Genomic DNA, 26,695 nt, shown 5'->3' on the forward strand with positions numbered 1-26,695 from the left:
GATGAAGCTCTGTTCCATCGGTTGCATTTCTGTAGAGGGAAGAGCCTTCTTCACCTGTTGGTTTCTCCCTGTTACGACGCTAAGCAGCTGTAGAGAGCTTGTTTATTTATTAGATTTAGGTCACAGGGCGGTTCCGTTAGTATGAATCCTGCCTGTCTGCCTTTCCATACCAACAGCGTCTCTCAGATCTAAGATTTATAGGAAGCTGGGTAGGGTGGAGTGGGGACTTGTTTCTGGCTTGCACCATTTCCACGCTGCATGTGCGGACTCGCATGATGGGCTCACCCTGCACACAGAAATGTGGAATGTCAAGGAGAAAACTGGGATGGAGTCTTCCACACACACACCTTGACACACCACACCACGTTTCTCTGCCCAAGGGAATTTTTTTCCCCCCTAGAAAGATTTAATTATTTTGGTATAGAGTAGCAAATCATTCACAAGCCTTCATTCTGAAGTGCTGCGGATTCAAAACTGGTTTACAGCTTCATTTTCCGTTTGTGGTCGCTTTGCAACAAGAAGCTGAGGTTAAGTTAAGTCTCCACCTGGGAACCCTCTCACGGTGCCAGCACCCAGTCCTGGGATACAAGAAGAATTAGGAACTAATAACGGGCTTAGGAAGCTGCCATGTATTGAGTCAGACCCTTGAACCATCTACTCTGAATGGCAGCAGCTCTCCAGGGTTTCACAAGTGCAATAAAAAAGTGCAGAATGCATTTTCATAGAATTGTAGAGTTGGAAGGGATCCTGAGGATCATCTAGTCCGATGCAGGAATTTAAGCGGCTGTTTGTATGGGGATCAAACCAGCAACCTTGGTGTTATCTACACCGCACTTGGAACAACTTAGCTATCCAGTTTTGAGAGATGAATTTCAAGCGGATGCTTATTCTCTGCTAAACCCCTAAACGGTCTGAACTCATAATACCGTATTTTTCGCTCTATAAGACACACCAGACCACAAGACGCACCTAGTTTTTGAAGGATCAAAACAAGAAAAAAATATTCTGAATCTCAGAAGCCAGAACAGCAAGAGGGATTGCTACGCAGTCTGTTCTGGCTTCTGGAATAGCTGCGCAGCCTGCATTCGCTCCATAAGACGCACACACATTTCCCCTTACTTTTTAGGAGGGAAAAAGTGAGTCTTATAGAGCAAAAAATATGGTACCTCAGGGAATATATATTACCTGACTGAGCTCTTCCCTGAATAACATCCACTTATAAGGTAAAATCTACAAGGGCTCTTTCAGTGGTGGGGCTGCAGCTTTGGAACAACCTCCCAAGAGTTTCTTTTACTTTTCAGAAAAAGGCATTTCAGATGTATCAACTCTCCAGGGCTTTAAAATGTACTCTCTGAGGTTCTCTGTTGCATTTCACCAGGCAGCCATTTTGATATTGATACTGGATTAGCTAATAGCTACCTATTTCCTCTAAGGCGGGGCTGTTATGCCTCCAGTTCATTCATTAAAGCAAGCCAGTGCTACTGCTTTGACCCACAGTTGATGTTCTTCCCCACACAGTGGCAAAGCAGGTAACAGACAAGTTCTTCTCTCGCATTCTAGTACCTGTCAGATAAGTGAGGATGGGACGTTCCTCCAAAGACAAGCGTGACATTTACTACCGTCTGGCCAAAGAAGAGGGGTGGCGAGCCCGTAGTGCGTTCAAACTTCTGCAACTGGATGAGGAATACCATTTGTTTCAAGGTGGGCCAAAAAACATGCACCCCCATTATATTACCACTTTTTCTTGCATCACTGAAGGGCATTAACAAGTGTTGAACACTCAAACCTATTTTTAATGCCATGGCTCAGACCCAGAACCTGTGAAGGAATATTAATACTTTTCCTTTGGTATCCCCTTCTTCTAGCAGATAGCTTTTTTTGGATGACCAGAGTCCTGTTTTGGGGGAGATAACACTGCAACAAAGGCGCCATCTTACCACTTTAAACAGTCATGTATCCCTCCAGAGAATCATCTCAGGAGTTCTTCTTCCTAATCCTTTTTTTCAGCCCCTTTGCAGAGGTGCTAACTGATCTTCTTTTGTCCTTCCTAGGTGTCTCTAGGGCTGTGGACCTCTGCGCAGCTCCTGGGAGCTGGAGCCAAGTTTTAAGCCGAAAGATCAAGTAAGCAAACAATTCAGTTCAAATATATCTAGTGGGTCCCATCCCCTTAGAGATGGGCTAGACTCTCATGGGATCTACTTATATTCCACCCCACAGAGGAGAAGACACAAAAAACTCCGATGTCAAGATAGTAGCTGTAGATTTGCAAGCCATGGCTCCGTTGCCAGGTGTCATCCAAATTCAGGGGGACATTACCAAGGTAGGTGCTACCTAGTGCATCTTGGGGTGATGTCAGCCTTGAGCTTGGCCTCTACCCCATCTAAGCAGCAGAAGAAAAAGAGGCCAGAGAACAGTCTCTTTGCTCACATACCCACCTACCTCTCTGTTTCCAGGTCTCTACAGCTCAGGAGATCATTTGCCATTTTGAAGGGCAGCCCGCTGACCTGGTGGTGTGCGATGGAGCCCCTGATGGTAGGTGGCAACCAGGCTCCCAGCCTTGTCAGGGGAATCAGAGAGCTCTGCTGGGCTTTAGATGGAAAAGCTGTCTGTATTAGCTCTGATATGTAATTCCTTTACTCTGCAGTGACCGGACTCCATGACATAGATGAGTACATTCAGGCCCAGCTGTTGCTCGCTGTGAGTATCTCCTGGTGTTTGCCGCTATATGTAGTGAGCAAACTCATCCACAATGGGTGCTGTGGGGGCTTTGCAATGATGGAAGAGCCGGTTGACATCCTTCAGCAGAAAGTTGCCCAGGCTGACTGAGTGCAGCAGATCAGGAAGCTTGATAGGAGGAGTGCCAGTAAGTGATGGGTATGGCGTCAGCCCCTGTGAGTCTTCCTGGGATCCACAGGCCCCAGAAAATGCCACACTATTCTGGGTCCTGACATAAGGCCTGATATCAGACAGGTTAATGGGATGCCCTCCTAAGGACCTATCTGGTATCATCATATTCCCCAGACCTGGAAGACACATTGCTCCTAAGTGGAGCCTTCTGTAGTTAGGGCAGCTCTACAATCTCAATGGGACACGGGTGGCGCTGTGGGTTAAACCACAGAGCCTAGGACTTGCCCATCAGAAGGTCGGCGGTTTGAATCCCCACCACGGGCTGAGCTCCCGTTGCTCGGTCCCTGCTCCTGCCAACCTAGCAGTTCAAAAGCACGTCAAAAGTGCAAGTAGATAAATAGGTACCGCTCCGGTGGGAAGGTAAACAGCATTTCTCTGCGCTGCTCTGGTTCGCCAGAAGCGGCTTAGTCATGCTGGCCACATGACCCAGAAGCTGTACACCGGCTCCCTCGGCCAGTAAACAAGATGAGCACCGCAACCCCAGAGTCGGCCACGACTGGACCTAATGGTCAGGGGTCCCTTTACCTTTTTACAATCTCAATATGTAATTGCAAAAGTAGATTTTCAGTACAATATTTAGCATTTGGCTCTGAATCTTGGCTTTTAAAAAAAGGTGTGCTACAGCTGTAAAAACAGATTAACAGTCACAACTTCTTGTGAATTCTCAGAAACCCAAGGAAGGGTTGACATGGCTGCCAGTTCTGTCGGGAGCTGTAAAGACTGTTCCAGATGATGCATTGGCCGGGGAGACGTTCAGTTCCCACTCATCAGCTGATCAATGCTGACTTCAAGGTGCACCCTGCTCACGTGTCATGAGCCACTGAGGGTGGGAAAGCCCAGGATCCAGTCCACTTTCCCACCCCTGTTACAAGTACTGGGCCTTTGCTAGCAGAGAGGAAAAGAGCAGGACCATAGCAAACCCTCTCACCTTTTATCTAGGTTTCTTTTCCGGCCCAAACTGTCATGGGATGCTGGTGGCTGTGTTCCCCACCTGCTGCATCTTTGTGCCAAAAAAGGCTTTTCTCTTTTGGTTCTGATTGTTTCCTTCTGTTTCTTCCAGGCTCTGAACATCACTACGCACGTGTTAAAGAAGGGAGGGACATTTGTAGCAAAGGTGAGCCCCGCAGGTGATCAGGGAAGAGTTAATAGGCACTGCAGTTCTGCTTTAGGTGTGGCCAAACAGGTGAGGCAAAACAGGGCTGCTGTGGGCACCGCACCAAAGTCATCACCCTGCAGTGGCGTTTCAGCACCTGCTTATTGCTGTTCACCTGAGCTCACCTAAGGCACCACAGCAAATAGGCTGGGGACTCAGTGGGCCTGTCCAGTTCATCAGCCCACTGAGCATCAGCAGTGGGCCTGGAGGTTTTTCAAGACAGGAACAAAGTAACTTGAGCAGGAATACTGAAAATTTGTAAGCTCAACTTTTATTTCTTTTTATTTATTTAATTTAAAATATAATTCAGTAATGTGTAGGGAATAAGAAAATAGAAAAAGAAAAACACAACTGAGTAGGAGTTAAAATTAAATTTGCCCAAAAGGGCTACAAATTAGGATTTATGGCAGAGTCAAATCTGGCCCATAGCTAGTGCTGGAAAATTAACTCAAAAAGTAAGGTATAGTAGAAGACAGATCAAAGGTGATGTGTTTTTCAACCACATGGCAAAAAATGTATTATGTATGAAAATGATAACAACGGTGTTTAAACACCTCTGGTGAAATAAGCCGCTATTTGGAATTCTTAATAACTCTTCACCTTCAAACAAGAATATTGTAAGACCCAGAGGATAACAACCTGATACTTTCAAACAAAGCAAAATAGTCCGTTATGCTTCCCAGGGATTGTGAATGCAAGGACCCAAATTCGTGAGAGATTGACTTGAACCCTTAAGGCAGGCATGGCCAAACTTGGCCCTCCAGATGTTTTGACTACAATTCCTGTTCCACTGGTCCTGTTAGCTAGGGATGATGGGAGTTGTAGTCCCAAAACATCAGGAGGGCCAAGTTTGGCCATGCCTGCCTTAAGGCAAAGGTGGCCGTCAGTGGCATTGGGAATCCTCCTGATGTGTCTTCTGACATGCTGAGGCAGGATCTTGTGACATTGTGAGATCCCAGAGCAGGGAATTTGGGTTCATTTCCAGTGTTACCAGAATCACTGCACTTGGGTGCTGGCTGCATGCTGATTCTGTTTTGGGAGCACCCTGGGCTTGTTCTCTCACGGCACCTGATGCTATTGAGCTCAGTGTCCCCAGAACATCTGAATTACGCCCCTTCCCCATCTCTCATTGGCGGAGGATTCCTCTGCATCTGTGTCGCTACCCACAGCCTGGGTAATGTGGCGTAAGAATGTAGTTTATCCAGGCGAGATGATGGCATTTTGCTTCCCTGCCTTAGATATTCCGAGGGAAGGACATCACCCTCCTCTATTCCCAGCTGCGAATTTTCTTTCCTGATGTGACGTGCGCCAAACCCCGAAGTAGCCGCAACTCCAGCATCGGTGAGCGACCAAACAGCTTCTTGCAAGCCTGGTTAACTTGCAGCTTTGCTACTCATGGGGGAAACTATACAAAGCGTTACAGGATCTGACAGCTTGTTCAGAATCACTGGAATCTAAAAAAAATTATAATAATGAGTGGAATTCTAAGTGGCACTAAGGAGATTGCTCTGTCTGTGCGAGTATTTCTGCTTGCCCAGTGAAACGATCTCCCCGCTCCTCTCCTCCTGTAGGCCTATCTGGGGGGCATGGAGGGGGAGGAGAGGCAAGGGGAAGCCATGTTGTGCTGGCGGGACTTGTTCTGGCTCCCGCTAGCGCAGCTCTTTAGTTGTATTTGGTCCCATGTTTCTAGTCATTGTTGCAGGTGAATGTCTGGAAGTATGCAGGCAGAGGGAGAAAGATGATGCTTTTGCGCCTTGCGTGATATGCACGTCCCCTCGTGACTTCCAGCGTCTTTCTCATCGCCCTATTGCCCATTGCTTTGCCAACTGTTTCCTCCTGCCTCCACCCTGCTCCTTGCAGCAACCTCCTACAATTAAAAGAAAGCAAATGAGCAGTTCTCCAAAAACACAAAAATGAACGCAAGTCAGAGAAGTGCACAACAGAATCTGCACATGCCATGGCGTAATGCTCTCTTTTGATTGAGTTTGCTTTGATATCTTTGGTGGAGGTCTTTTCTGCTTCAGTGCCATTTTTAAAAAACAAAAGTCATGTTTGTGTTGCCGCAGCTACACTTGCAGTTTAGGCTAACTCTTTAAATTTATGCAAACACGTTTCCTTAGTCCCGTAGTTCGGCTAGGGACAAGAATCCCATTACATTACATTCAGTGGGTTGCGATGTATTTGCAAAATTAGGACATGCGTATAACACATCTTCTGTGTACTGTTGTTGAAGGCTCAGTCTACACAGTGTCAGAGGTAGTGGGCAGTTGTTTGCTGCTGCTGCAAAGCTAATCCCCAAAGGCTGTGTTTCCCCGCTTCCTACAGATGTGAGCGGCAGCCGTTCATTTTTGCAGGTCATTCTCTCAAGGGCACCGCTGGCAAATGGGCTCTTGCCATTGAAGAGCCTCCTGTCTATTGCATGAGTCATACGTCCCTCATCTTCTGCATCCCAGGAGTCAGACTGTTTTATTCTGTCACATAGAACTCAGTGGAAGCAATTTAGAACAGAGACTGTGTCTGAATAGCTCCATGCTGGTTCTTGGTCATGCTCGTATTTGATGGAAGCTTGGAAATGCCCCGTTTATAGGAAGATAGGAAGCTGGATTACATCAGTGACGCTACTGAATCCATCTAGCTTGGAGTTGTCAGCCCTGACTGGCAGTGGGCCTCAGGGGTTGCAGGCAAAGTTATCTCCTAGCCCTGCCAGGAGATCCCAGGGATCCAACCTGGAACCTTCTGTTTACAAAGCAGATGCTCTGTCCTCTTTGCTGTGTGTCTCCCCCCACCTCCAGTCTGATGGTTTTAGTGCAGAACATGCCTTTTCCCAATGCAGGTTCAGGTTAGGCACAGCATACTCCTCACAGGGCTTGATAACCAACTGTATTGGGGGAACAGCAGGGGGTTGTGTGTGTTTGTGTATAATTTAGTGCACACCCCAGAACTGATCTCTTTCAGCTTCTGCCTTCTGGAAGAAGGTACAGGGTTATAAAGACTAGGACTGAGAAACAGTTTCTATCCAAATGCGATTTTGGTTTTAAACGCAGTGTAAGGAGTCTCTGTGGGAGTGTATTGTATTTTAAAAATGGGGTATCAGAGTTTTTAGGGGGCTAACCAGGCTGGGATAGCTGGGATAGCAGGCTTGTTGGTTTTGAATGTCTTATGTAATTTTTTCCCCCAATTTCGTTGTTCTGTATGGGACAATGACAATAAAGATTATCGTATCTTATTGGAATGCCAGAGCAGTGATCACCCAAGCTTTTATCTGCCTTTTAATCCTTCCAGAAGCCTTTGTTGTTTGCCGAAACTACAGCCCCCCTGAAGGCTACGTGCCAAACATGTCCAATCCTTTGCTAGATCACTGTTATGGTAAGGAACCTTGAAGGGGGTAGAGATGTTTCTGTGGGTTCCTGTTGTCCTGTGGGACGCGGGGCAGGGAAACTCAAGGGAAAGTGGGAGGTTTGAGGGCAAAGGCAAGAAAGTGTGGATGGAGGAGGGCAGGTGCAAGTTGCCTACAGGGGGATTGTGAGTCTTTGGTCCCAGGAAGTGATCCATTGTCGGATTGCTTCTCTTTCTGTTTTTTGGCAGTATTGAGCAGGGACTCTGGAGGCTGAAGCTGTCGTATGTTTCCTGTCCATAGAGTCAATGTCTTGAGAAGCCAGGCAGGCCCCATAGTATATAAGCGAAGAAATCAAAGTCTTCCATAAGTTCGGAATATGAAAAGAATGAATTTGCCTAGGGAAAACCTCAGTTTTAATCCAGTGCTTGTTATCTCCCCCCCCCCTCCGGAGGGGCAACTTCAAGAAGGGGATGGGATAAGCTACCTGTCATCATGATATCAGATGATTGACAGGTGGCTGTCACAAGTTAGCCCTGTATGGTATGGGAAGATGAAGATACAGTTTGCTGCACCAAAAAGATTCCCCTGTATTTCTCCTTGTCCAATTTCTGGTATTTTTTTCTCTCCCTGCTTTTAAATCTTACTGGATTCTAAGTTTCTGGGCAGCTGTTGTGTTATATTCTATTACCTTCTGCATGATGCCTAGTTATAGCGCCTAATAAAGACTCCCTTGTTGTTGTTACCATCATTATCATTGTGATCAGCCCAAGTATTGGAAGCCCTTTTTGCTGTAGCAGCGTTTTAGCAGGAGAAAAAGGCACCTCTGCCCTAAGCCAGGTTTCCTTTAAAAATATGTTCCCCAGGAGGACTGAGGAGTCTGAAAGCTTCTTAGCCAAAGAGAATTTTTTTAAAAAAGTTGTAAGGATATTTGCAAATGAGGGGAATAGGTTTAGGAATTGTAAAGAATTAGAAAGGTGAATAGTGGGGCGGGGCAGGCTGTGTTCAACCCTGAAGGGTCCACCTCTTTGCAAGCAGCACTTACCAAACCTCTCCCAATACAGATGTGGATTTTAACCAGCTGGAGGGCCCCAATCGGGTGATTGTCCCCTTCCTGGCTTGTGGAGACCTGAGTGCTTATGATTCCGACAGGACGTATCCTCTGCAGGTAAGGCTGGTCTTGGGCGGTGTGTCTGGAAGCCAGTGGGAATGGGCGATTCAAGCATGGCTCCATCTGTCTTTGCTCCGATTGAGGAAGCAGGCTTTTTAGAACCAGGTGGAGTCTTATGGGCTCTCTTCTGCCACTTGGTCCTTCCTGAATCCATAGCTGCAAAACCACCCTCTGGTCGTTGGCAATGGTGGTGCTAAGAACAGAAGAGGCCTGCTGGATCAGACCAAAGGCCCAGTCCTAGTCCAGCATCCTTAGTGGCCTACCAGATGTCAATGGGAAGCCCACCAGCAGGACCTGAGGGCAATAGGAGTCTCCCTCCCCATCTGCAATTTCCACCAACTGGTATTCAGAGGCATACTGTCTTCAGTGCAAAGATTAAAGTACATGGGTCCCTCTATTAGGGATTTCCAGTCCAAAGCCCCTGGTGCCTTGCAGTTGTCAGCAGAGAACCTGAAACAGGCAGCATTGTATCCAATGCTAGTCCTACTCGGAGCAGACTCGATGAAATTATTAAGACCTAAGTCAGTCCCAGCTATTAATTTCAGTGGGTCTACTCTGGATGAGACCAATAACAGGTCCAAGAAGGTGGTTTCTACATGTGCTGTAGAAGGAAGTGAGGGGCAGGTGGGGCTCACCTACCAGGGAAGGGGGTCCATCTAGGTCAGTGATGGCCAAACTTGGCCCTCCAGCTGTTTGGGGACTTCAGTTCCCATCATCCCTGACCACTGGTTCTGTTAGCTAGGGATGGTGGGATTTGTAGTCCCAAAACAGCTGGAGGGACAAGTTGGCCATCACTGATCCAGGTGAAGGAAAACCTCTGCTGCCTTGTGGGATATCTTCGGGAGAAGAAAAGGCTACACAAATCCAGAGTGGAGTCCCTAAGATGGTTAGATGGCGCCTTGTGTGCCTCCTTCCAGCAACTCCTGCAGCCAAGCCGGTGCCGAGCATACTGCTCTGCTTTCCTTTGTACTACAAGTCTTAAGTAGAACTAGCATTGGCTACAACCCAAAGACATAGAGAACGGAGGTGCCCATTGATTAGCAATGGAGATGAACAAAAGGGATAATGGTGGTTGATGGTGCTTAGGCTCCAGAAAGGGAATTGGACCACCTGCCTTAAGGCTCTCTTGCTCTCTTTCCCATTTGATCAGCTGGATCCCGAGAAGAAATACACGTACGTCCCCCCAACTCAGCCTCCCATCTGCCCTCCCTACGAAGAGGCCTGCTTCTTGAAGAAACACAATCTGCTGAGCAAGGCGAAAGTGTCCCAGCCTCAGCAGGAAAATGCACTCCAGGAGCAGCAAGAGCAGGGGGCTGCACACTCTCCCCTAGAGGCCGAGGTCACAGACGCCCTGGGAAAACTGTCAACGTGACATTATCAGAGAAATGGGGGGCAAGAGATGCATACTGCCCCCTGCTGGTTCGAAAGACTTTTCATCCCTCTTGGTTTACCTTTTACAGCAGTGGTGCCCCATTAGCTAAGTACTGCAGAACCCCCTGTTTTTCAAAAGCCAGGCCATGGACCCCTTACTTTTGAAAATTTTGATATCTCTATGGTAGTTTTTGTTAGGTGAATAAGAACGACAATAATATTTACAGTCTGCCCATCTGACCGGGTTGTCCCAGCCACTCTGGGCGGCTGCCAACAAAATACCGTATTTTTTGTCCCATAGGATGATCCGTCCCATAGGACGCACCTACTTTTTAAATTTCCCCTTTATTTCCCCCCCCCCAAAACCAGGTCGGGGAACAGTGGGATGGCGGTGCTGCGCCTCCCTGCTGTCCCCCGAGCTTGTGGGGCTGGCCGATGTCTGCCTGGCGCGAGGGGCGCTCTGCTTCAGGGCGTCCCACATGCCCCCCGGTGCACAAGGCTTGCCACACCTGCGCGAAGCATGGGGCGTCCTCCGGAGGGCGCCCCGTGCTCTGCGCTGCAGGCTGCCGCCCGCAAGCCTTGCGCTCCCGGAGGGAGATCCCCCGGGTGCGCAAGGCTTGCGGACACCTGCGCGAAGCACGGGGCGTCCTCCGGAGGGCGCCCCATGCTCCGCGCTGCAGGCTGCCACCTGCAAGCCTTGCGCGCCCCGGGGGAACTTTCGCCGGGCTTGCAAGGCTTGCGGATAGCTTCCTGGAGCCTGGAGAGCGAGAGGCATCGGTCCACACCGACGCCTCTCGCTCTCCAGCCTTCAGCAAAAGCCTGCATTCGCCCCATAGGACGCACACACATTTCCCCTTCGTTTTTGGAGGGGAAAAAGTGTGTCCTATAGGGTGAAAAATACGGTATTAAAAACACAGTAAAACCTCAAACATTAAAAATGCAGACCCCCCTGGGTGGGTTACACAGACCCGCTGACGTCCACAGACCACCAATTGGGAACCACTATTTTACAGAATTTCCTGTTTTATCAATACAAAGTCCCTTTCTCCCTGACCAACCAAAACCATGTTGTTTTTAATAAAGCTTTGTCTCTTGCTCAGAGCTTTTCTTTTGCTGTGATAAGTAGCTGGCATGTTTTATTGGGAAGACACACAGAGAGAGGTTCAAATTCCTGTTCATCCATCCAGGGCAGCTGTGGGCTAAAGACAGGATCCTCTTGGCCTCCTTTCCCTCAGAGTCAGACTGTGTTATGAGTGCTGCAGAAATTATTGATAATAATTTAACAAAGGCATATTGTTTCCCAGTACCGCATGTCCTTCCCTTCCAGGTTTTTGATTATTCTGGCCTTAGGCATACTGCTTATTACTTTATCTTCTTTAATCTGACAGTCGGGACTTGCTATAGATGGACTGAAATTCCCTCACAATGCTATTTATTCCTCATGGTAAACTCATCCTTTCTCCCCCTGCTCCACTCCTTGCCAAAGCATGGAGTTCGTGGTTGTTGCTGTCATCCTCCTCCATCATCCTGTTTTCCTCAGGTCAGTCCTTGTTTCCTCAGAATCCAGGTGTTGCCACAAAGGGAGGACCATTCTCTGGAGATTGAGGGCTACACAACAGTGACTCCTTCACCATTCAGCTTCGCCACCTGGGCATGGATTTGGATTCCAGCTGGCGGTGATTCTGCGCCAGTACTTTGGCGCGAGGAGCTGGCTTTCAGGCCCTCAGCCCGTGGAGGCCCTGTCCTCAGGATGCCTGGCCCCCAGCCATCCACAGGCCCCCCCACAATGAAATCAAACCGGTCCAGCGGAGTGTGCTCTATGGTACACAGAGACTCCTCACCCAGGTAGCCTGGGTTGGCTCCCTCCATGGATGCATCGTCTCCCGGGCTGCAGCGTCCAGACTGGGGACCCTCGGTCTGGGAGGCTCGATGGCGGGTGACCTGTTGAGTGTCCAGCTGCGGCTCGGCTCTTCGGAAAGAGTAATGGGCAAATATGCCGATGAAGAACATCTCGACAGCCAGGGAATAGTAGTAGATCACTGGAGGGGTGGAGAGAGAATTAAGAATATGGTACGCTCTGCAGCAGAGGTGGGGAACGGCCTGTTAGGGATTCAGGTTTGGCCCAGGAGGTTGTTTTCCCCCAGATCTTGCCCACTCTCCCCACATCCAACATCATATGCAATTTCAGGTGTCAGGTGGGTAGAAAGAGACTTGACTACCAGTGCTCTCCCAGTTGTGCATCGGCAAGGGAAAGCAGTTTCCTTACACCGGGCTTCCTCAAACTCAGCCCTCCATATGTTTTTTGGCCTACAACTCCCATCATCCCTAGCTAGCAGGACCAGTGGTCAGGGATGATGGGAACTGTAGTCTCAAAACATCTGGAGGGCCGAGTTTGAGGAAGCATGCTTTGCCAACCTGATGAACTCCGTAGGTTTTGGACTACAAGTTCCATCAGCCCCAGCTAGCTTGGCAGGCGCTGTAGTTGCAGTAGCAGAAGCAGGCACAATGATTCCGAGTAGCATAATAATAATAATAACAACAATAATAATAACAATAATGATAATAATTTATTATTTATACCCTGCCCATCTGGCTGGGTTTCCCCAGCCACTCTGGGCGGCTTCCAACAATATATTAAAATACAGTGGTACCTTGGGTTAAGTACTTAATTCGTTCCGGAGGTCTGTTCTTAACCTGAAGCACCACTTTAGCTAATGCGGCCTCCTGCTGCTGCCATGCCACCGGAGCATGATTTCTGTTCTCATCCTGAAACAAAGTTCTTAACCCGAGGTACTATTTCTGGGTTAGCAGAGTCTATAACTTGAAGCGTATGTAACCTGAAGCGTCTATAACCCGAGGTATCACTGTACAATAGTCTATTAAACATTAAAAGCTTCCCTAAACAGAGCTGCCTTCAGATGTCTTCTAAAAGTCTTGTAGTTGTTTTTCTCTTTGACATCTGGTGAGAGGGTGTTCCACAGGGCGGGTGCCACTACCAAGAAGGCCCTCTGCCTGGTTCCCTGTAACTTGGTTTCTCTCAGCGAGGGAACCACTAGAAGGCCCTTGGCGCTGGACCTCAGTGTCTGGGCAGAACGATGGGAGTGGAGACGCTCCTTCAGGTATACTGAACCGAGGTCGTTTAGGGCTTTAAAGGTCAGCACCAACACTTTGAATTGAACTTCCCCCTGCACACCTCCATAGCCTCCCCAAATCTGCTCCAGGGGGTTGAGGGAACCCCGGGAACTGCATGGGAGGGAGAGGGGCACTGTCAAGCGTGCAGAAATGTTTACGCTGATGGAACAATCTCCTTAGCTCTACTGTGAATACAAGTCTCGGGGTGCAGTAGGTTGGTGAAGAGGCTAGCCCAGATGACACACTGTCCCTTGCCCAAGAGCCAGCTTTTCTAAGGAACTAGTTTTCCCCCCTTCCTCTGCCCCCTGAGAGACCCCGCAAGGGGGCAGGGAACCTCTCTGGCACGAGACAGCAAGGAAGGCAATTGTCCCGAGACGGCAAGTCAGAGAGTGAGGTGGCCTGCCCATCAGCCAGCCACCCTCAATGGCGCCTGCTGCAGTCTCCTGGCCTCCCTGAAGCAGCTTACCTTGGGAGCGTGTCACCGGGGAGAGAGGCGGGCTGCAAGGGATGGCCCCCACTGCCCCCATGGTCTCCAGGATGCCACTCTGCAGGCCACAGAGGACGAGAACCAAGATGATGCAAACGAATTTGGAGCGCAAGCTGTAGCCGTTGAGCGCTGGCTTGGTGGCTTTGTAGAAGAGCAAGTAGCCATAGAAGGACAGGAATGTGGAGATGGCAATGATGGCGTAGATGTAAGAGTTGGGGTTGGTGTAGCCCACCTGGGAGAGAGGGATGGGCAAAGGTGAGATGTCAGATTCTGGGACTCCCCCCAGCAACATGTGTTTGGGCCCAGAAATGGAAACGAGAAGAATTACCATCGAAAGAAGAATGGCAGACGAAATTAATGGACTATGCAGAATTAGATAAGATGACAGGAAGGATTTGAAACCTGCAGGACCAGAGATTCTCAGAGGACTGGAATAAATATGTGAACTATTTGAAGAGCAATTGTAATCAACAGATTACGCTAGTAGGATTGCAAGAAGTTTTGTAAGGAGGAACATATGAAATATTGCAAGGAAGGTTATGAAGAGAGTTATTAGTTAAGAAAATTAAAAGTAATAGTGAAATTAAGAAATGTAAACTAAGTGAAAAAAGTTGGAAACTTTTCAGATGTGATTGATGGAAGTCAAAGAATTGTATAAGATACGAAATTATGTTAAATGATTGTTGGAAATAGTATGTTAAAAATAAATTTAAAATATATTAAAAAAGGAATGTGGAGATGGCGTAGATGTAAGAGTTGGGCTTGGTGTAGCTCACCTGGGAGAGAGGGATGGGCAAATGAGATGTCAGATGCTTTGACTCTCCCCAGCAACACGTATTTGGGCAAAATCCTCTGTCACTTGAATGGCACTTTCAGAGCAAGACTTTTGAGTAGAAGTCCAGGGCCCCCCACTCAGCAGCAGGAGAAAGTGGGCCCACCCAAAATGGCTTATGCCATTTTGAGTAATGCACATTAGCTCCTAAAGAGGTACAGACACTTGCCCATGGACGCAGTGAGACTGTTAAGTGCAGAATCTAAAATTCCCTAACTCCACTGCTGAATGGTGCAGTGAAGATCAGCACATTTGAGAAAACAAAAAACACAGCTCAAGGTCCTGAAACATTAGCTCTCAAGAGTATATTTAGGTTGCTGTTGTTTTTAGGACACCTTTCTTAGTTTCTTCCTACAAATTAATACCACAGGGTTTTTTGAAGTATTAAGCAGGGGTATAGAAATGTATGAAAATAAATCATGGAAAAGGCTAAGCTTCAGCACTAGTACTTTGATATAATCAGAAATGTGAACAGCTTGCCAAACTGCATATAAATAGCAGGATACAATAACTATAGAAAAGCTCAGATTTCTACTGTAGCTAATCCCATTCTGATCCATAGCCTAATCATGAAATCACTGGTTCAATTTATCTGGCTTTAAATTAACAGAGAAGATGGGAAATGCTGTTGCGCTCTTTGTCAGCAGGGGTCATCAACGTTTTTAAGGCACATGGGCAGATGTGAATTTTTGAATGAGTGCTGTGGGCACCACACACCTTCTGAGCAGGTATCTCTCTCTCTCTCTCTCTCTCTCTCTCTCTCACACACACACACACAGGGAGAGAGAGAGAGAGAGAGAGAGAGAGAGAGAGAGAGAGAGAGAGAGAGAGAGAGAGAGCGCTCACACAATTTCCAAGGGATCTGGGTAAAAGCTGGATCCAAAACAATCTGAGCCTTGAAAAGCCCATAGAGCTAAAAGAGGAAGTGGGAAAGAACATTGCTTTTCTAACTTCCCCTTTCAGGTCTATGGACATTTCAAGGGAGAAAATGTTAACCACCCTCCATGCTTAATGGTGGGGTGAGGGGTGTGTGCGTGTTGAGATAAATATTTTGTGGGCGCCAGCAGAAGACCTGAAGAGGACCACTTCATATACATCTCTAACCTAATATAGTTCCATCTATGGAAATCCAGAGGTGGTCTGGGGGCCAGAACTGGTGGTGGTTCTGCTTATATCACCCAGGAGTGGCCCTTTCTGTTCCCTCTTTGCCTGTTAACCAAGGCAACACAATTCTCTGAACTTGCTTCTCACATTCATTTCCTTCCCACCTTTCAATTTATGTCCTGCACTTACTTGAACTGGAGGCTGCTTGCAAGCTTTCATTCCTAGGGCTGTGGAATTTTACTGTGCTTTTAAAATCCCGATGGGCAACTTTTAATTGATACCAATCCACAGTTGCCCCGTTCCCTAATTGCCACGTTTGCCCTGGTTGGTCCCAGCCTGGTGCTCAGGAACGTAGCAGCATTTTCATGGTAAGATCCAGCAGTGATACCAACCTTGTTCTATGGTCGTCATCCAAAGAAACTACTGCTAAGGTTCAGCCAAAGCTTCCTATCATTATGCATACAGAATTTGAGCTGCCTTGCCACATCAATTTGATAAGCTTTGGCTATAATTAAGACCAGCTTTGTTACTCAGTGAGGTATAACAATGCCCAGAGTCAAGTCAGCTCAGTCCAATGGAAGCATCTATCAACAGACTGAAGAATGGGCACCTGTCACTTTCCTCAGGAAAATATCCAACCTGCAGCATCACTGGGAATACCAAGTAATCATTCTGTGCTTAATAGACATGCCCAAGGTGCGACTTAATTCCCTTCCTCTCTGCCAGTTAGCCATGAATTTCACAGCCAGAATTACTTACATCACCATAGTCATATTTCTCATCCGTCCAGAGGATAAGGGTGACGAAAAAGAGGATGGTCCTGATGACAGAGAGCTGATACACAGCCAGCGTCATACATCGCAAGTTTGTTCTGCAGAAGAATAAGAAGAAGCCAGTGGTTTTCTTTTCTTTTTTTAATTTTTTAAAAATTTATTTAACATAATTATTGCAAAATATAAGCAAACTATTGCAAATACATACATATATATTTCAGATAAGCACACATATATAAAAAAGAACAAAAGAGAGAAAAGAAAGAAAAAGAAAAAATAAAGAGAAGAAGAAGAAAAGTTGGAAGAATTTCTTCCAAATTTATTCTACAAATATCTCAATAATAAAATTTCATTGACTGGCTTCCATCGCTTACACTGCACTTCCTATATACAACCAGTGGGCCATGGCACCCTGGGGTGCCTTGAATGATGATCAGGTGTGTTGTGAGCAACCCTGGCCTCTGTCCCTCTTTCCTTCCCTCCCTCCTCTGATGCCCTCTCCCATCTCGGCCTCCCAAAGGCTTGCATGGCTGTTTGTTGCAGCAGCCCTGGCTGCAAGCTCCCCAGGTGAATAGTGCCTCTGGTTCTGGCCACACATAAATTAAAGGTAAAGGTAAAGGGACCCCTGGCCGTTAAGTCCAGTCACGGACGACTCTGGGGTTGCGACGCTCATCTTGCTTTACTGGCCGAGGGAGCTGGCGTTTGTCCGCAGACAGTTTTTCTGGGTCATGTGGCCAGCATAACTAAGCCGCTTCTGGCGAAACCAGAGCAGCAATGGGAGCTCACCCCATCACGGGGATTCGAACCGCTGACCTTCTGATCAGCAAGCCCTAGGCTCTGTGGTTTAGACCACAGCGCCACCCTTACACATAAATTAGATTCATTAAAAATCTAAAACTAAAAGCAGCATAAAACAAGAACTAAGAAAACGAGACATTGAACAGGAAAACCAGAATAAGGAAATGTGATTTGCAGAATTTTTAGAGGTCAAATAATTCAGCCTGGCTCAACATTTTATATGTATTTAAAAGCACAGGTTTTGCGCAGCCATGGAGATAGGAGAAGAATATGGTAAAAGGCTTATTAGGAGGACAGCTCTAATGTGAAGGACTGGAAGCTTCAAGTTGTTGTACAACATGAATGTGTGTGTTTGTGTCAGTGTAGGACCTTAAGGAGAAGGCTTATCACCATCTGTTAGGTGCTAGGCACCACTGAGAAATAAAAACAAAACCACAAGTCCTTGCCTGCACTTTTCATGATCTAAAAATGTAAGGGAAAAGGAATGAGGAGATGTGGGGAATGAGGAAACTTTGCAGAGCCTGATGTAAGAAGGGGGCGGGATGCATTTAGTTGAGATGTTCTGGATCAGTTGCAGTTTATAGGGTACAAGAAGGAAGCTATAATGTGCAGGACTAACCCTGACACGGCACAAAGGCAGGCTCTTCTTACCTGTTGGCAGCAATTTCAGGAAGGCAGCAACAGCAGCAACAGGGGAAAGGGTCTGGAGAAACGCGCTGGCTCTCCAGTTGCTGGAGCATTCGGTCTGATCCGCCAAAGAAATCTCTGATCAATGCAAGGAATTTCCAGAGGGTGATGGAGTGGTAGCTGCAGGAACAGGAGAGATACAGACCATGCATCTGCTGGATCAAACAGGCACTTTTGTGGAGCTGGAGAGGACTAGTTGGTGGAGCAAGTTCAGACCTTAGGCTTAAGTCACCTTTTGTTTGTATGGTATACACAACATCCTTCCTTGGGTTCTCAGGCTGAAATGTGGTGCACATGTTCAGGACACAAGTCTACACGGCCACATCCATTTTGAAGGAGGAAAGGTGTTTCTGCATAATATTTGTTGTGAAGGTGGAGATGGGGAAATGGAAGGTGGGATGAACAGCCAGAATGATGCTATTCTATGGTCCCAGTGAAGTGGTCATTGTGCTCTAGTAGTTATCAGTTTAATAGACCTGGGTCCAAATGCAGCTACACTTGGGGTGGGGGGAAACGATCTACCGTATTTTTCGCTCTATAAGACGCACCAGACCACAAGACGCACCTAGTTTTTGGAGGAGAAAAACAAGAAAAAGAATATTCTGAATCCCAGAAGCCAGAACAGCAAGAGGGATCACTGCGCAGTGAAAGCAGCAATCCCTCTTGCTGTTCTGGCTTCTGGGATAGCTGCGCAGCCTGCATTCGCTCCATAACACACACACACATTTCCCCTTACTTTTTAGGAGGGAAAAGGTGAGTCTTATAGAGCAAAAAATACAGCCAGTAAATGGAGTAAGTGCGTTGAGGGAATCTAGAACTGTACCTGCAGTAAACGTTCCATAATGTGGCATTGGGATTCTGGAGGAGAATCTGTTGCAACTTGAATTTGCCCACCATCTTCATGAAGGAGACTGCCATGCAGTCATTAAAGGTTCACAGACTCCTTCCCAAACGTGATGGCAAACTTCATTCACCATAGAGTCGTTTGTCAAAAAAAGCGAACACAGTGGCAACTTTAGTTGCATCCTTTAGACCAGCTGTGGGGAACCTGGGGCCCTCTAAAAGTTGCTAAACTACATCTCCCATAAGCCCCAGCAAACATGGATAATGGCCAGGGATGATGGGAGTTGTGATTCAGCAACATCTGCAGTGCCAAAGGTTCCCCAGCCTTGCTTCCCGCTGGAGTGGTACCTATTTATCTACTTGCACTTTGATGTGCTTTCGAACTGCTAGGTTCCTGCTCCTTCCACCGCCTGTTCCCACTCCCATCAAAAGAAACTCACATGGAGGCCACAAAGTTACAGACAAAGGAAGTGCGAGGGATGAACAAACCGATGAGGGAAGTGAGACTGAACACCTGTTGGATAAGGAGATGGGATAAGATATTAAAAGATTTGCAGCTGGTTTAGATTGCAATTTGTCCCTAAGCAGCGCATACCTTTACACAATCCATTTTATGCAAAGCACATTCAGACTACATTCCCCCCACAAAGACTTTGGGGCACTATAGTTCATCCCTCACTGAGTTACGGTTCTCAGTAGCCCTTCACAAACTACTGTGCTCAGAATTCTTTGTGGGGCGGGTGGCAGAAGATACTCTTAAGTGTTGTGTGTATGCAGCCTTCCGTTTAAGCCACTAGATGCTACCCCAACATGAGGCTGCAGACCAAGCCAGCTAATTACACATTTGTGTGACGCAGTTATGTGTGACTAGTATGTAGGAAGAGCTGCAAGCATGGGAACAATGGGTTGCAGGCAGCTAACTTTTACTCAGGGTAAACCTGTTGAAAGGAATGGACCTAAGTTAGCCAGGATCCTAAATCAGCTTCACTGTGGTTTCTCAGCTGGATTTCCTAGGAAGTGAACACAGGGTTGCAGTCTTAAGAGGCTGAGACGCAAGAGAAGGCTGCCTGCTTCCTTTGCCCATTCTTACCGGATAGACCCCCAGGATCCAGAGCGAGAGGCTGGTTCGGCGGGAGCTGTTGCCATGGCGCAGGAAGAAGCCCATCTGCTCCAGGAAGAGGCCGACCTGCACAAGGCCCAGGAAAACGGGGACTAAGAAGATCCAGATCTGAGCCTTGATGACTGTGCAAAAGGGACAGTGGCGAGTCAGGGAATAAAAGAGCAGAGATCCGTGAGGCAGGAATACTACAGAGCACCTTATCTGACCCGGAAGCCTTTTGTTTCTGATCCCATATATACAAGGGCTAGCTGAGCTTTTTCGTGTGTGAGGAGAAGGCACTCTGCACATGGTCAAAGGCACTCTGTTCTTACTGCACCATGTCCCATGGCTGAGTCAAAAACAGAGTAAGTTCTGAAGCCCTTTCCTCTGCCTTTCTGTACCCTCTGGCCAGCCCTCCTTGCTTCCAACCAGAGCCACATCCTGGTCATGATTATATCCACCCCACAACAGCTTCCCCAACCTCACCTTGAAAGATCTCCGATGACAAAGGGAACTGACCCCCAGAGAGAGAACAATTTGAGGCGCGCGCCATTTTCTTCTCTCCTGGACAGGTGCCTCCAGGTTCTCCCCACCCCCCATCAATAATCGCTTCCTTTGCCATCATTAGTCACCACATTAATCATTGACACAAGCCAGGCACAGGTGTCTTGACAACAGGGCCAAGTCCACCTCTCCTCACCTGCCAGGGAATCCTGAACCAGGGCAATATTGTGCCACGAGGGCAGATCCACACTATATATTTAAAGCACATTCAACACACATTTAAAGCTCATGACTTCTCCCAAAGAATCGCGGGAACTGTAATTTTCCCTTCATGGAGCTTGTTTCCAGCAACCTTAAAGGTAAAGGTAAGTTACCATTAAGTCCATTCGTGGCTGACTCTGTGGTTGTGGCGCTCATCTCACTTTATTGGCCGAGGGAGCTGGCGTACAGCTTCCGGGTCACGTGGCCAGCATGACTAAGCCGCTTCTGGCGAACCAGAGCAGCACACGGAAATGCTGTTTACCTTCCCGCCAGAGTGGTACCTATTTATCTACTTGCACTTTGACGTGCTTTCAAACTGCTAGGTGGGCAGGAGCAGGGACCGAGCAACAGGAGCTCAGCCCATCGTGGGGATTCGAACCTCTGACCTTCTGATCAGCAAGTCCTAGGCTCTGTGGTTTAACCCACAGTGCCACCTGCATCCCTTCCCAGCAACCTTAACACCATAATAAATTGGTTACGTCTTTAATGTGCCACAAGACTCCTGTTATTTTACTGTCTCTTATCCATTGCTGCTCTGAACTCAGTGAGGGCCCTATTCTCTGAAATCCTGCTGCCTTGCTGCCCAGTGCGCTCTACACATAGAGCCCCAATGACTGTATGCTGTTTATAACTATGGAAGTCAATTTCACTGGACTTCCAATCACCATTCTATTAACAGTCCACACGTGTACAAACCTTCTTCCCTTTTAAATGTGGATATTGTATTAAACAGTAAGCAGTCAAGCCAGAGGAAGGCACTGTAGTATTTCCCCCCTAATGTTTATTTTACAGGTAGCAAATCAAATGCAACTGAAAAAAGCAAAATATCATTCCTACCTCTCATCCTTTTCTGAACCTCATTGTTTTATTGGAGCAGCAGGAAACACCAGTTTAACACCAGCACATTTTGGCCCACTGAGAAGTAAGGGATTGTGCTTGGTTCTCCCTGTTTCAAAGGACTCGGAGGGGTGACAAGATGCAAAATGGCACAAAGCTCCTCTGTCTTTAATAGCAGCATAGAAAAGTGAAGCACAGCAAGTTTTCAGATGCCTTCGCAGCCAGCATCTTAAGCCAGAATCCCCTTTGAATGGTTCCCTTCGCTTCCACATCTGGTGCGTTTTGGGGCAGCAGGGGAAGTATATCTGTGGCTTCACTTTTGTTCCTCATTGCCACCAGTTCCAGACATCACACAGAGTGAGGGAGAAAACTATTGTAATATTCTAAACAGAAGTAATGTGTGTGTTGTCAGATTTCCAAAATTCTCTTTTTTATCCTAATTTTTTATTAGTTTTACCGGTAAATTACAGTCCAATAATAAAAAGGTAAAGGACCCTTGACAGTTAAGTCTGGTCACAAACGACTCTGGGGTTGCGGCGCTCATCTCGCTTTACAGGCCGAGGGAGCCAGTTTTTCTGGGTCATGTGGCTAGCATGACTAAGCCGCTTCTGGCGCAACGGAACACCGAAACCAGAGCAGTGCATGGAAACACTGTTTACCTTCCCGCTGGAGCGGTACCTATTTATCTACTTGCACTTTGACGTGCTTTTGAACTGCTAGGTTGGCAGGAGCTGGGAATGAGCGACGGGACCTCACCCCGTCGTGGGGATTCGAACCACCAACCTCCTGATTGGCAAGCCCGAGAGGCTCAGTGGTTTAGACCTCAAACATCCTTGTTTTTTCTTCGCCAATGATCTTCTGCTGTCTTGGGGGCTGCCTCCATTAAGGCAGAGCAGAACCAGAAGCCAGATTTCCAGAATTCTCCCCCACTTAACCTGCTTATCATTTTTGGTACTCAGGGAGCATATTAATTTAAGAAACTGCCTTATTATAGCTGTATTCACACATAGCACCAAGCCATTGTTTGTTTTAACCGTGGTTTGCTCAACAGACCATGTGTCATCTCACAGATGAACAAACCTACCTCACCTTGTTTCTCCTAAATTTGGATTGTTTTCCAGCTGCTCTAGCCTCATGCCTCAGCAACTGAAATGGGTTGCCTGAACAAACCATGGTTAAGCAAGGCTGTTGGGTTTTCAGACATAATGCCAAATCAGTTATGAAACTCAAAGTGCAGAAAGCTTGTGGAGCAAGCTATTTTACGGTGGGTGGCCAGTTACTAGAACCTGTGTTGAAAATCTTTGCCAGTAAAGTGGTCTCCCAGATGCTCTACAGAGTAGTGATATGGGGCATGTATCCAAATGCTAACAAAGCCTTAGAAATAGTGCAGAACAAATTCCTCAGGAAAGTGCTCTTGCTCCCCAATAGGACCCCAGCTGCTCTACTCGCGTGGAAGCGGACGTGACAACAATACGGGCTAGAATTGACTATCTGTGTCTAAACTATGTGAAAAGACTTCAATCTTTCTCGGAGGAGAGATTCCCCGCAATGTCCCACACAGAACGATAACAGACCAAATGTTGGAATGATGGCAGCCAACGCCCTTTGACCCAATATCAATTACAAGATCTTCAGGTGATCATGAAGATGGAGAAGAGGCACTTAAGAGATTGTCTCTTCAAGTCCGATGCAGAAAGGGATTTAACCACAATTGCCTCTACCAAAAGTTCACCATGGTTCCCACTTATCAAAATGGAGCACATCCGAGCTAGTTATCTGACAAAGCTCCCACTAGCCATACTAACAATCGCTTTTACAGAATTACAATTCCAATCGATGCTCTCGGTGGTGGTGGATGGTCGGTATGGCAAAGTACAGCACAAGGAAAGACTTTGTCTGTGTGGGCAACCTTGCGTAGAGGGCCTGTACCACTATTTATTGCAATGCCCGCTACATATAGAACAAAGAGACCGATTTATAAAACCCCTGCTTACGAATGGAACTCACTCGAACAGGGCAGAAAGGGTGAAATGGCTGCTGAATGATACTGATGACTTCATAACTTATAAAGTAGCACTATATGCACTGGCAGCTAAGAAGATCAGGAAAAAGAACTAGATAAAATAGTGGTCAATTGCAAAGATGATCCGGACATTTAAGCTGGCACATTCTATCTGAGAACTTCCTGCTATTCTATCATATGCAACAAATAATTTATAGAAGATGTGACTGTGGTTTATTGTATTTGCAGTGCCTGATATATTTATGGTTTTTATGGTTATTGTTTTTTTCTTTTTGTTTCCTTTGTGAATGATGCCATGGTCTTTGGCTAGTGCAATAAAGTTTACGATGATGATGATGAGTTATGATACGACAGAGTTAAGAATCTTACGGACAGACATCAAACCATGGTTTCAACTTGGTGTCTTGTTACCAGAAAACAAGTCATAACTTAGGAGGGTAGGTTCAGGTGTTCAACCAGACTTTGGCTAAACAAATAATGGCTTAATGTTACATGCAAGCCAGGCCAATGAATCAAAACTAACTCGCCCAGTCCTGTCCATACTGGCTGGCGGGTGCTCTGCAAGGCCTCATGTAGAAAGTGTTTCGCTGCTTACAGTGCAATTAATTCTAACCCTGTCTACTCAGAGGTGATGCCAACTGAATTCACTGGCTTTTAACTCTAACTCTCCCTGTCAGGGTTGGAGTTACGAGTATATTTGACGCAGAAGGTGAATAAAGAATGGATATTGTTTAAAGAGTATTCGAAAAATTACTGTAATATCAAAATTCTCCTGGCAGACCTTGAATGATTCTTGTAACATAGTGGCTAATAGAATAGTATGAAAAGTTCTAGGAAAACAAAAATAACAAGAAGGCACTGTGGGTAAAACAACAAAATAAGAATAATCGGAAGTTAATTTTATATACTTCATCTTTTTTTCCCCTTTCCTTCTCTTTTCTGTAAAATATGTGTAAGTTGTGTATTTTGTTTGTAAATATTGTATTATTATGTATTCTCATGTAGGTTGATGTTGATTGTACAATAAAGTTCAATTTCAACTCAAAAAGAAACAAAGAATTCAGTCGCGTTTACTCCCAGGCAAGTGGAGTTAGGCCTTTTTCAGCCTGCAGCTCCTGTGCTCTGCCTATAGCCCCAAATAGTCCGAAATAGGTAAAGCACAAGAGAACCCTTTCGACCACTGGCTGCCCTATACTGCTTTGTGGGTCTGCCTCCACAGATGCAGCAGAACGCTGAGGTGGTAGACCAGGCTTCACCCCACTTCAGACTGCATTTTTGATTTGCTCCCCCCACTTAAAAGGCTCAGGCTCAATGCTGTGGTATTTTGTACTTGTATGGAGTTTTGAAAACCAAAAAACATGGGGAGCTTCAACCACACCTACCCTAGTGATCCGAAAAAGTAGAATCAATTCTGTCACTGTGGCTCTTTGCCTCATCTTTTTTGCTCATGGAATAACTTCTAGGGTGCATCAATATTTAGCTTTTTCTTCCAACTGCAGTTATGTTCTGAGCTGCAGGATTATTCCAAGGGTGACTACCGTCTGCTTCTGCCTCTTCTTAATTTTGAACACCCATTCCTTTTGCAGGTACAGGTATCAAACTCACAAACCTTTGCTGCAATAGCAGGGATTACATCAGTGGTAATTAACTACACCACTTAAACAGCTGTAAGTTGTAGAACGGAACCTGCCAAATAGTACTAGGGCTTTTGTGAGATGATAATATAAAGATGAAGCAAAGGAATCCATGTTTAAGATTTGGTGCCCTGTAACGGGTGGCGCTGTGGGTTAAACCACAGAGCCTAGGACTTGCCGATCAGAAGGTCGGTGGTTCGAATCCCCGCGACGGGGTGAGCTTCCATTGCTTGGTCCCTGCTCCTGCCAACCTAGCAGTTCAAAAGCCCGTCAAAGTGCAAGTACAGTGGTACAAATTCAGGTTAAGAATTTGTTCCAGAGGTCTGTTCCTAACCTGAAACTGTTCTTAACCTAAAGCACCACTTTAGGTAATGGGGCTTCCCGCTGCCGCCGTGCCGCTGGAGCACGATTTCTGTTCTCATCCTGAAGCAAAGTTCTTAACCCGAGGTACTATTTCTGGGTTAGCGGAGTCTGTAACCTGAAGCGTATGTAACCCCAGGTACCACTGTAGATAAATAGGTACCGCTCCAGCGGGAAGGTAAACAGCGTTTCTGTGCGCTGGTCTGGTTTCGCCAGAAGCAGCTTAGTTATGCTGGCCACATGACCCAGAAAAACTGTCTGTGGACAAACGCTGGCTCCCTCGGCTAGTAAAGCGAGATGAGCGCCGCAACCCCAGAGTCGTCCGTGACTGGACTTAACTGTCAGGGGTCCCTTTACCCTTAACCTACTCAAGGGGCCTTTTGATCTATTCACAATCAAGGGAAGGTGCAATGTTCCTTCTCTCCCCTTGCCTTTAATGCAAAATTTTTAGTTGTAGCTGCGACTCTAACCAACAGTAATATGCATGCAACCTGGAAGTATAATTATTCCATTTTATAAAATTCTGAAATATAGATTTTATGGTATGTATTCTGAGCATCTACATGTAATCTGGCATGGAGTTAGTAACTTGAGCATCTGAGTTTTCGGGGGTGGGGCAATGAAACAAGTTTCTAGTCCACATGGTTGCAGAGGAAGAGGACTGGAATGAACAGGAATTCCACTGGTCTTGAATAGGCAGAGCTTCAGTTCACTGCACGGCTCCCATTGATCACTCTGCATGTCTATAGTTTCCTGCCCCTCGGCCATCCAGCCCTCCGCTCCCTGTCCTTTTTTTCTTTCTGCAAAAATCGCTAAGCCTTTGAAAAGTGAGATCTTGGAAACAGGGCCAGCCCAAGACATTTTGGCACCTGATGCAAACCACAGAATTGTGCGTCCCCCACTTGCCAGGAAAGAACAGGCGAGTGAAGACCTACATCAGGAACAAGGAAGGATTCAAGATCTACTTTGGGAACAAGGAGGGAGTGCAGTGGCAGCAACAGCAGGCGATGTACAGTACCTCTGGTTGCGAACAGGATCCGTTCTGGAGGCCCGTTCGCAACATGAGCAGAACGCAACCTGCATCTGCGGGTTGCGATTCGCCACTTCTGCGCATGCACGCGCTGTCCTTTTGCACATCTGCTCATGCGCAAATCAACCTGAAGCAAACGTAACATGAGGTATGACTGTATTCCTTGGAGGTTGGTTCTGTTGTCCCTGTGGATCCTGCCACCTGAGCCAGCCGCCTCACCTTGCCTCATGGGTGGGCCGGCCTTTCTTGGAAACGCAGGTACCATAGCCTGCTTAATCTGCATACCCTGCCCTCCCCTCAGAGACAGCGAAGGGGAGACAACAGAAACCCACATACAGTTTAGAAGAGACCATGA

The 26,695-nt window shown here is 46.9% G+C and overlaps 2 protein-coding genes across 3 annotated transcripts; one reads left to right on the top strand and one right to left on the bottom strand.

The window, feature by feature from the left end:
• The first annotated feature begins 1,561 nt into the window (after positions 1-1,561).
• On the top strand, positions 1,562-10,211 carry FTSJ1 (FtsJ RNA 2'-O-methyltransferase 1). The gene is made up of 10 exons (XM_081894669.1): positions 1,562-1,701; positions 2,052-2,121; positions 2,218-2,320; positions 2,454-2,532; positions 2,645-2,697; positions 3,968-4,021; positions 5,299-5,401; positions 7,343-7,426; positions 8,459-8,562; positions 9,716-10,211. The coding sequence occupies exons 1-10, from the start codon at positions 1,581-1,583 to the stop codon at positions 9,935-9,937; spliced, it is 993 nt and encodes a 330-aa protein (XP_081750795.1). The 5' UTR covers positions 1,562-1,580; the 3' UTR covers positions 9,938-10,211.
• A 730-nt stretch (positions 10,212-10,941) lies between these two features.
• On the bottom strand, positions 10,942-20,509 carry LOC309360002 (organic solute transporter subunit alpha-like). Of its 2 annotated transcripts, none has more exons than XM_081894494.1 (7): positions 20,178-20,509; positions 19,683-19,778; positions 19,033-19,106; positions 17,714-17,869; positions 16,251-16,362; positions 13,535-13,787; positions 10,942-11,975 (listed from the first exon to the last, which is right to left on the bottom strand). In XM_081894494.1, the coding sequence occupies exons 1-7, from the start codon at positions 20,289-20,291 to the stop codon at positions 11,545-11,547; spliced, it is 1,236 nt and encodes a 411-aa protein (XP_081750620.1). In that variant the 5' UTR covers positions 20,292-20,509; the 3' UTR covers positions 10,942-11,544. The 2 variants fall into 2 exon arrangements, with proteins under 2 accessions (XP_081750620.1, XP_081750619.1); XM_081894493.1 differs by having other exon boundaries at positions 19,683-19,834.
• Positions 20,510-26,695: the final 6,186 nt, after the last annotated feature.

Source organism: Podarcis melisellensis, assembly GCF_964234715.1.
Source record: "Podarcis melisellensis genome assembly, chromosome: 17".
Taxonomy (NCBI): domain Eukaryota; kingdom Metazoa; phylum Chordata; class Lepidosauria; order Squamata; family Lacertidae; genus Podarcis; species Podarcis melisellensis.